Source organism: Talpa occidentalis, unplaced genomic scaffold (genome assembly GCF_014898055.3).
Source record: "Talpa occidentalis isolate TD23 unplaced genomic scaffold, MPIMG_talOcc4v2.1 talOcc4.18, whole genome shotgun sequence".
In the NCBI taxonomy this organism is placed as follows: domain Eukaryota; kingdom Metazoa; phylum Chordata; class Mammalia; order Eulipotyphla; family Talpidae; genus Talpa; species Talpa occidentalis.
This window is the reverse complement of record NW_023601851.1, coordinates 12,037,177-12,048,408: the sequence shown is the minus strand read 5'-3', so window position 1 is coordinate 12,048,408 and position 11,232 is coordinate 12,037,177. Positions and strand designations below refer to the sequence as shown.

General features: G+C 43.8%; 1 protein-coding gene across 1 annotated transcript; it reads left to right on the top strand.

Annotated features, from left to right (window-relative positions):
* The first annotated feature begins 1,509 nt into the window (after positions 1 to 1,509).
* On the top strand, positions 1,510 to 2,454 carry LOC119250872 (olfactory receptor 14A16-like). The gene has a single exon (XM_037518457.1). The coding sequence runs from the start codon at positions 1,510 to 1,512 to the stop codon at positions 2,452 to 2,454; it is 945 nt and encodes a 314-aa protein (XP_037374354.1).
* Positions 2,455 to 11,232: the final 8,778 nt, after the last annotated feature.

Genomic DNA, 11,232 nt, shown 5'->3' with positions numbered 1-11,232 from the left:
ATAACTATGATCTGGGCACTCAGTGCAAAGAGTCAAACAATTGATGCAATTAAATTGGAATTAAAAAACTCAAAATCAAATAAAAAATACTTATAGTTAAAAATCAGAATGTTAAGCCATTTTGTTCTGAAATATTGCAACAGATATAAGAGACAAGTGGAAATTCAAAAACTTTTTAAAGCAACATGATCACCACTTCATGGCTCTAACACTAACGGGAGGGTGGCACGGACGTCTGCTACTTTTGGACATGGAATTGGGATTTTTCCCCTACTGATCACTCAAGGATTGTTAGTGATATTAAAATGAAAAACACAATATTTTAACAATACCTGGAGAGAGATGTATCAAAAATTATTTCATCATTATAAATAGTATTTTAAATCATTCCTAAGATGTCCACATGTATGACCACCTGGTATTTTCATTTATCTTCTAGTTTTTAATAAATTACTTGGCATTTTATGTACACTGATGTATAGCCACAATTTTATTCCCCACATTCCTCTTAAAAGTCCTGCCTCCCCAGGGCCTGCACCTCCATCACCCCACAGAGGGGAGAGAGGATGAGATTGGGGGGGAGGAAAGAGGGCAGTGCTGCCCCGTGTCCAGACATCCCCACTCACGCATGGGCCAGGGGGGAGGAAAAAACCCTTACCCGGGGGACCCGGGTCTCTGGAACTGGCAGGGACAGCCACACGCACAGACCGTCCAGCTCAGCTCTGGAGGGACCTCCTCCCTGCACAGACGTGCATGAGTCTGAGGGGGATAGAGGGGCCGGGAGGGACCTGGGGTGGTCGAGCCCATCCTGTAGGAGGGACATGTGTGTGTGACCCAGGAGGAGACTCTGCGGGAAACGTGGTCTCTGGGTCCTCAACTGTGGGGAGTCAGGGGCAGGGAGATGAGGGGATGGACCAGGAGGCAGCAGTGAGGCCTCAGGGGCAGGAATCTGACAGAGGAGGCATCAGGACATGCCACACTGGGACGCCAAGCCCAGATCATTCAGTTCCAGGACAGTGTTGGGTCCCAGGGAGCAGGAAAACAGGGATCCACACACTCCATCTCCCTGCACACCTGTCACTGTGGGGCCTCCTCAGACAGGGCTGTGCTGGAGGAGCAGGGACAGGCTCTCCAGGGTGGGGAGGGCCTGGCATGGTCAATTGTCCTCTGGGGCTGTTCCCTGGACAACCTCTGGGAGATATGCTGGGCGGAGATGCTGGGACCTGGGCAGGAGGCAGGAGAGCGGGGCTGGGGCGGTGGGGAGGGACAGTCAGTTGGGCTATGAGATCAACCAGAGCAGAATCCTATGATCACCAAAATGTCCCTCCTTCCCAACCCCAGATCCAGTGTGATAAAGGCACGTTTCTGGAGCTGATCGCAAAAAGCTCAACAGAGAGCAAGAGACATGGAGCTGCTTCACTCCACAACCTCAGAGTGACCGCTGAGACACGCCTGTGACTGTACGTGTAGGTGTCATGTTTTATTCAGGTCGATTTTTTTACACAGATGATGGCTCCAGGGGTGACAAATCTCACAGCCGTGACAGAGTTTATCCTCCTGGGATTCCCCACCCAGGGGACCATGGGCTTCTTGCACCCGCTGCTCTTCTCCCTGGTCTACCTGTGTGCCCTGCTGGGGAACGTGCTCATCGTCCTCATCACCACCCTAGACCGGCACCTCCACACCCCCATGTACTTCTTCCTGAGGAGTCTGTCCTTCTTGGACCTCTGCCTCATCTCAGCCACGGTCCCCAAGTCCATTGCCAACTCTCTGAGGCACAGCAGCTCTATCTCCTTCCCGGGCTGTGTCGTCCAGGTCTTCATGGTGATGGTTTCAGGAGCTACAGAGCTTCACCTGCTCACGGTGATGAGCCTTGACCGCTATGCTGCCATCTGCCACCCCCTGCACTATGACATCATCATGAGCAGGGACAGGTGTGTGCAGCTGACAGCTGCGTCCTGGCTGGGTGGGGGTCTCTATGCTGTGATGCACACAGCTGGAACCTTCTCCTTGTCCTACTGTGGGTACAACATTGTCCACCAGTTCTTCTGTGACATCCCCCAGTTATTGGCTATTTCCTGCTCGGGAAATTTAATGAATGAACTTGTCCCTATTGCCATCGGTGTGGTGTTGGATTTCTGCTATTTCATATTCATCGTCATTTCCTATGTCCACATCTTCTCTGCCGTCAGGAAGATCCCATCCACAGAAGGGAAGGCCAAAGTCTACTCCACCTGCCTTCCGCACCTGCTTGTTGTGGTGCTGTTTCTCTCCACTGCATTCTTTGATTATCTGAAGCCAACCTCAGGTACCCCGTCCATGTCTGACCTGGTCATTTCTATGTTCTACACGATGGTACCCCCCACCTTTAATCCCGTCATATACAGTTTGAGGAACCAAGCCATGAAGTCAGCCATGGGGAGACTGATGAAGGGGAGACTCACCAAAATGTGATAGAGAAGATTAATTCATAACTCCATTATGAGACATTTATTTTAAATTTCACATTATTGTCCCCTTTATAGTCTTATAATTTCATATAATTCTATTGTACAATTTAAATATATATGCTCATTTTTAAAATATATTTAAGATCACTTCATATATTCTTCTGCTCATTCACTCAATTAGCATTGATTGTTCCTCTTTTTAACACTTAGTTGCACTTTGATATTCTCTGTACAATGAAGGTCACCTAACTTCAGCATATATCTGCTGTTTTCCATTTCCATGCTCTTGGCCGAGGGGCGATTGTTGGGTTTCATCTCAGTCATCAGCAGAAGTTCTCTCACTGGGGCAGCATCTCCAGTCTCTAAGGCACTTCCCCTTTCATGTTACTGACTCTCGTGGTCACATGAGGGATCAGGAGCTATTGGTGGGTCAGAGGCCCCTGTACTTGGTGAGTGAGGCCTTCATCACATAAAGAAGGCCTGATGGCCCAAGTTGGAAACAGTGGTCACGACCTTCTGTGGGCAAGGACCCACACATGATGGGGTAGAGACCCTCCTCGAGGCTCTGGTGTGGATGTCACCGGCTTTTACCATAAACACAGCACAGAGTGGACACCAGAAATAAGACAGTGGCTGTGAAAGCTGTTAATTTCATGTGCAGTATAATTACTAAAATTTACTAAAATAAAGTGAGTAGGGTTTTTCAAGAAACAATAAAGGAACTTTGGAAGCTATAATGGTAAAAAAAAAATGCTAGCTGGTGGACTAAGCAATATTCTAATATTTCCAGAGGTAGATAAGGAAGGGCGCTCACAACATCACACCACACTTTCCTCGTGTGTTTATCCCCATATATTTAATTTCCTAGAATTTCTGGGATTTTGAGGACAATGTCCTTATGGCCACATTATTATGGGATCTCCGAGTGTTTGCGTTTCCATGTGGAGTAGTCCAAACGAGAAAACTCATCAGATTTATGTATCATAAGTAACACTATCATTTAGTGTAGATGCAAATACAAAGAATTTGAAGAAGATTTAAAATTGGGAAGTGAAATGCCCAAGTGTATGGCTGCTGTGTGGCCTCAGCTCTTCTCTGCTGACTGCATCAACCCCTGCTTGCCCATCTGTGATGTCCAATGTTTGAAAATTTCACACCAAAATATTTCATGATAATATGCAGTTCCAAGTGGATATCAGATATTTAACTCATTCTCAGATATTCACGCTCTGAGCGTGCTAATCAGGCTGGTCTTGCCTTCAGCCCAGGCGAGTCCCATGTGTGCACAATGTCATATTGGAGGTAGCTAGGAACAGTTAAATGATGGCAAAAACTCGATATATAAACTTCTAGGTTGACAACTTGCTACTATTATTTTAAATCATTGGCATTTTTATTTTTTTCTGATGATAGATAACATTCTCAATATTAATTATAGTTACTGTCATAGTTTACAGGTCAATAAAAGTTATGGGCTATCAAAAGAAGAAGGTTATGGAATATAATGAGAATTCAATGCACATACTGAATGAAGAAGCTGAATCAGACTATTATAAACATATCCTGAGACTATTCATTGCCTAAATTTTGTCAGTTTTGTGTAACATAATTAAAATTTTAAAAATAATAAAACATTAACTGTCTCTAGGTTGTATGAATTTAAACATAAAGCACAATTAAAACTGTTGTGGACAATGTAATATACACTAAGAAAAAAAGATTCCACTGAAAAAAGCAAATTAAAATAATAAGCCACTTCAGTGTAGTTGAAAGCTTAAAAATCAACACACAGGGCCTCCACTGTGGCGCAGCGGTTGAACGCTGGGCTATGAAGCTGCCCACAGTCTCTGCAGCACCTGTTCAATCCCCGGCCGCCGATGAGGGTCCCACAAGGCACAAAGACTTCTCCTGCTGACCGCTGCTCCCCTCAGCAGTGTACTTCGTCAGTCTGCCTGTTCTGTTCTCCACTCTGGCTCTGGTGAATTTTCTCACCCTCCTGTGCTTCTGACTGTACTCACTGCTTGTATAAATAAATAAATCTAAAAAAAAAAAGAATTCGAATATTTAAAATTGGGAAGTGAAATACCCAAGTGTGTGGCTGCTGTCTAGCCTCAACTCTTGTATGCTGACTGCATCAACCCCTGCTTTCCCATCTGTGACGTCCAATGTTTGAATTTTTCACACCAAAATATTTCATGATAAAATGTAATTCCAATTGGATATCAGAAATTTAACTCATTCTCAGACATTCATGCTCTGAGGGTGCTAATCAGGCTGATCTTGCCTTTCAGCCCAGGTGAGTCCCATGTGTGCACAATGTCAGATTGGAGGCAGCCAGGAATAGTTAAAAAGATGGCAAAAGCTCGATATATAAACTTCTAGGTTGACAACTTTCTACTGTTCTTTTAAATCATTGGCATTTTTATTTATCAACTGATATATAACTTTCTTTATACTTTCTTAATACTTAATTCTTGATACTGTCATAGCTTGCTGGTCAATAAAATATATGGAATATAATAAGAATAGGTTATGGGATGCAATGGGAATTCAAAACATGTATTGAATGAAGAAGCTGATTCAGACTATTATAAATTTATACTAAGACTATTCATACTAAGACTTATAAATTTAAACTAAGACTATAGTAAGACTATTCATTTTGTCAATTTTGTATAACAGAATTGAATTTTTTAAATTAATAAAACATTAACTGTCTCTAAGTTGTATGGCTTTAAACATTTAAGCACAATTAAATTAGTTGTGGAAGTATAATACACACTAAGAACACTTAAGATTCCACTATAAAAACAAATGAAATCAATAAGCCACTTCAGTGTAGCTAGATTACAAAATCAACACACAAAAATCAATTGCCTTCTTATACCCAAAAATTGAACTAGAAGAGAAGTGAAGAAAACAATCCCACTTACAACCATGAAGACTAAGTACCATGGAGAAGACACAATTAAGGATGTGAAAATACAAGAAAAGGGTAAGGCATTGTTAAAAGAAATAGAAAAGAAAAATAAATGGAAAGATATTCCCTGCTCTGGGCTTGGAAGAATCAACATTACCAAATGCCCATCTCACCCAAAGCAGTTTACAGATTCAATGCAACCCCAATAAGGACTTCAATGGCATTCTCCAAGGACATAAAACAAATGTTACAGAAATGCATATTCAACAACCAAAAATCCTGGCAAAAATGAGGAAGCATGGTGGAGGCAGCACACTTCCAGACTCCAGGCCATACACTAAAGCTCTAATACTTAAAGCAGCATGGCACTGGGACAAGAAATAGACACAAAGACCTCTGGAATATAGAGGTCAGTCTGAGGAACCAAGCCATGAAGTCAGCTGTGGGGAGACTGATGAAAGGGCAACTCAGCAAAATTTAACAGAGAAGTTGACGTCATGACTCCATTAGGAGACACATATTGTAAGTATTCACATTATATTCCTCGGCTGCTCTGGGAGGCCCAGTGAGGCCCATGGGACCCTGTGCCTGGTGGACACTGTGGCTGGAGCCCCGCGGCACAGAGTTGACTGAGGTGCGCTCAGACGCCCAGGGGTCCACCCCTGCACCCCAACAGGAGTCCCCGCAGATGAACACATCACAGCCCCGGTGCGGGGTGTCGCGCAGAGGGTGAAGCTCTGTCTGGGCAAGCGCAGCCTGCCCAGTGTGGCCCCCCGAGGGTGTTGGGGTGAGCGAGAGCACCCCCTGCACCACCTCCTCAAGCCTCCCCTGGACCTTTTTTGCCTCTCCCTGAGCAGCATCACCCCGGCCATCGGGAACCCAGGCTGGGAGGTGCCTCCGTGCTCCTTTGAGTCTGTTTCTTTGGGGCTGTGCTGAACACCCCTTTTATTCATGCTGTGGTGCGTCCCAGACGTGGCTCAATGTAGAGAAATATAAACCAGTGTCTAAGTGACCAAAATATCATTTTCATTAAGTATTTTTAGGCAATATGGCTGTTTAGCACGATAAATCTCTTGATGTAATAACATTTCTGGACTCTTAGGGACTTAGAGAATGATGTCTCAAGGAAAGGTAATATATTGAACATAAATATAGTTTCTTTGCTGATTTAAAGAAAATAGCTAAAAATCAGGAAATATTTTCTTTAAATAAATGAAGTATGATCTGTCAACAAAATGAATCTAACTGATCAAATGGAGGAAGGTATTTGCAAATTATATATTTGATAAGACATAATTACCAAAACTAAGAAAAACTCATACACCCAGTAGCAAAGCCTCAACAATCAGACTAAAAAACAGGCAGACAATCTGAAAAGACATGGCCACAGGCCCTTGAGAAAGTGCTTGACATCACTCATCCCCAGGGAACACAGTCAAATCACAAGACAACAAGGCATGTCATCTGGGAGTCAGGGGATGTGGGGAGAAGGGAGCGCCTGGGCACTGCTGGTGAGGGTACAGATGAGTGCCCTCATGTGGAAAGCTGTGGAGGTTTCTTTTAAAAATTAAGAACATAGGGCCTCCCAGGTGGCGCAGTGGTTGAGCGCTGGGTTGTGAAACTTCCCGCGGCCTCTGTGGCACTGGTTCGAACCCCAGCTTCTCCCGGCCACCAGAGGAGTGTCCCACATGGTGTGCAGACCACTCCTGTCGCCCTCTGCTCCCCTCAGCAGTGTACTTCGGTCCTTCTGCCTGCTCTGCTCCCCGCTCTGGCTCTGGTGAATTCTCTCACCCTCCCGTGCTTCAGATTGTACCCAGTGCATGTATAAACAAAACAAAAAAAAACAAATAAACAAATACATAAATAAAAACATGCCTCTATAAAAAATAAATCTTAAAAAAATAAATAAAAATTAAGAACATAAATGTTATATGACCCAGTTATTCCACTCTAAAGATACACACATATTGGGCCTCCCCGGTGGCGCAGCGGTTGAGCGCTGGGTTGCAGAGCTGCCAGCGTCCTCTGTGGCGCCAGTTCGATCCCCAGCTGTTCCCCGGCCACCAGAGGAGGGTCCCACATGGCGCGCAGACCTCTCCTGCCGCCCACTGCTCCCCTCAGCAGTGTACTTCGGTCCTTCTGCCTGCTCTGCTCCCCGCTCTGGCTCTGGTGAATTCTCTCACCCTCCCGCACTTCTGATTGTACCCAGTGCATGTATAAACAAACAAACAAACAAATAAATAAATAAATAAATAAAAGTAAAAAAAAAATAAATAAAGATACACACATATTGGACAATAAAGAGACACAAACCCCCATGTCAGTGCAACAAACAAATGAAATAAATAGTAGAAAAATCCACAAAAAAATGAGAGCTTTTCTTTGAAAGATAAGATAGGCAAGCCCTTAGTGAGACCAAGGAGAAAAAGACAGGAGCTGAATAAACTAAAAAAATAAAATAAGGTATTGGAGAAACATGGCGGCGAGGAGACACTGTGAGTAAGATCTCCCATTAAAAAAAAAAGTTAATAGGGAGGAAAAGCGGAAGGTCCCAGTGAGAAATGGGACACGGAAGATTAACGGACGACTCCAGCAAACTACCCGAAGAAGAAAGTTGCCATAAAATAGGACTAGAAGGGAGGAAAGCACAGAACCCTTCTCCCCTCCCCCACCCTCAAAGTCGGCACTCTCCGACCAACAGAAAGGAGGAAAAAAACAAACTAATATGACCAACAAGAACAAACTACGCATCAAGTGGGACTGTGAGTGGAAAGGAACTATTTCAGCCACCACACCCCATGAACTGGAGCTGTGTAGAACCCTGCAGGATTTGCCAGGGAGGTGAGCAAATGGCTCCGGGCGCCATTAGAGAACAACAAAGACTCTGGAGACCTGCACACAGCCCCGGGCCGGCCAGTAAGCTTGCACGGAAAAGTGGCGCGCTAGAAAAGCAAACGTGGATCGCGGCTGCCCAGGTACCCGCGCCTGTGACCTAGGCTTGCAGGGAGATGCACGGAGTCCCTCACTGAGGTGAAAGTCCCTCACTGAGAAATCAGAAACCAGGTGCCTGGACACGGGAGCGGGGTTCAAATGGTGCCATTCCTGCGGCTACCGAACTGGGCTACAGCCCATGTCCTGGACCTGAGGGCTTTGGAACTGAGACCCAGGGCACAAAATTTGGGGTGTGGGTCCTCCATGTCAGTGGGGCACAAGGCAGACACAGCAAACCAAAGCCGTTGAGGTTTTCCCTACCATTCCCACTCTGTTCCCTGTACCACGGGGTGAAAAAAACAGCTCCCCAAGAACATTAGAAGAGATCTCTGGAGCCACCTAGTGACCAGAAAAAAGTCACTAACACCCCATAGAACAGGGACCTTTCTTCAGAAAAGACTGCTTGAAACCGGCAGAAGCAGCCCGTGGCCAGCTGGGAAGTTAGCTCACCCAGGCCCCTTCAGACCAGCAGTCTGAGCCCACAGGGGGAGCGGGCACCACGGCCGGGGCAGACCGGGCTTGCAGAAGAGTGTGCCTGAGACCAGAAGCTCAGGGAATGTGTCCCACATCGCCATTTTAGAACAGAGACATTTCTTCAGTAAAGACTGCCTGCAGAAGTCTCCCTCAGGAGCCAGACGTAAGCGGGGAAGCTCACCCACGCCAGGCTCCTTCTAGCCTGCAGTCTAAACCCAGAGGGGGAGCGGGAACCCACCGCCAGGGCAGACCTAAGGCACAGGGGAGTGTGTCCTCACATCAGCATTTTAGAACAGGGACCTTTCTTCAGTAAAGACTGCTTGAAACTGACAGATGGCTCCTGGAGGAGCCAGAGGGGAGCGGAGAAGCTCACCCAAGATGCCGGCCAGTCCCAGCAACACAGTGTCCCAGAGAATATGGCAAATTAGAAAACAGACAGTAGGGAGTAGAAGAACGACACACAAACTAACAACTCCTCAGGAAAAAAAAGCACACCACAAAAAGAAAACCACCCCCCAGATTGCAAAGACAGTAACTTGGAATAACTTCTGAGCCTTCCAGAAAGAGAATTTAAAATTGTCGTGATTAAAAAAATGACAGAACTCATAAAGAAAAACAATGATCAGAAGAAGGAAATTGAGTCCGTAAAGAGGGAAAACAATGGTCAGAAGAATGAAATTGAGTCCCTAAAGAGGGAAGCAAAAGAAACGCAGGAGATCAAAAAATTAATGGAGGAACTAATGAACTCTGGGAAAAAATATGAAAGCAGAATAGATGAAATGGAAGAACGAATAAGTACTCTTGAAGACACATAAATAAAAAGAATAAAAAGAACCAAAACAGAAAAGGGAAGAGAAGCACGAAGGAAAAAGAACGAAGTAAGACTTCGGGAACAATCTGACTCCATGAGGAAAGGAAATATAAGAGTTATAGGAATGCCAGAAGGAGAGGAAAGAGATGTAGAAACAGATAAAATATTCAAAGAGATAATTGAAGAGAACATCCCAAATGTGAAGAAGGAGCTGAAAATTAATAAACAAGAAGCAAGAAGAACACCAACATCCACGACAAAAGGAAAAATACAGCAAGACACATAATAATAAAGCTCACAAGAATCCAGGACAAAGACAAAATAATGAAGCTGACAAGAGGGAAGAAACAGATAACATTCAAAGGAAAACCAATTAGGCTGACATCAGACTTCTCTGAAGAAACATTATGGGCAAGGAGAGAGTGGAGGGACATAGTCAACAGACTCCAAGAAAACAGATGACAACCAAGAATACTCTATCCCACAAAGCTCTCCTTCCTCTATGAAATAAGAATAAGGACCTTCCCAGATAAACAGAAACTCTGGAATTTCATTACGACTAAACCCCACTCCAAAAAATACTACAAGGAATCCTAAAGCCAGAACCTCAGAGAGACGAATAACAATGAAAGAAGGCAAAACAAAAGTTATTAAAGAATAAATCAATAAAATCAAAGGAAAGCCAAACACAATGGCTAATATAGATGCTAACATATCAATATTAATTCTAAATGTAAATGGACTAAAATCTTCAATAAAAAGACACAGAGTGGCAGCCTGGATTAAGAAATAAAACCCAAAATTTTGCTGTATCCAGGAAACACATTTAGCTACAAAATATAAAAATAGACTCAAAGTTATAGGATGGAAAACAATCCTACAAGCAAATGGAACAAAAAAGAAAGCAGTAACAGCTATACTTATATCAGATAAAACAAACTTCATACTCAAAAATGTAAAAAGAGACCCCAACAGTCACTACATTATGATCAAGGGGACAATAATTCAAGAAGAAATAACACTCATTACCATATACTCACCAAACGAAGGAGCACCAAAATATATCAGACAACTGTTGTCATCTCTGAAAATAGACATCAGAGAAAACACATACATAGAGGGAGACTTCAACACACCACTATCAACAATGGATAGATCAACAAGACAAAAAATAAGTAAAGAAACTAAAGCTCTAAATAAGGACCTAGAGCATCTGGGCTTAGCAGATATCTATAGAACACTAAACCCCTAAAAAACGGAGTACACATTTTTCTCAAGTGCACACGGATCATTCTCCAGGATCGATCATATACTGGGGCACAAGAAAAACATCAACAGATACAAAAAGATTGAAATCATACCAACCATCTTTTCTGACCATGAAGGCATCAAACTAGAAATAAACCATAAAAAGAAGGCAAGGAACTATCCTACCTCATGGAGATTAAAAACCACACTACTGGAAGACCACTGGACTAACGAGGAGATGAAAGAAGAAATTAAAAAATTCTTTGAATTGAATGACAAGGGGGACACCAATATCCTAAATGTATGGGATGCAGCAAAAGCAGTAATAAGAGGAAAAT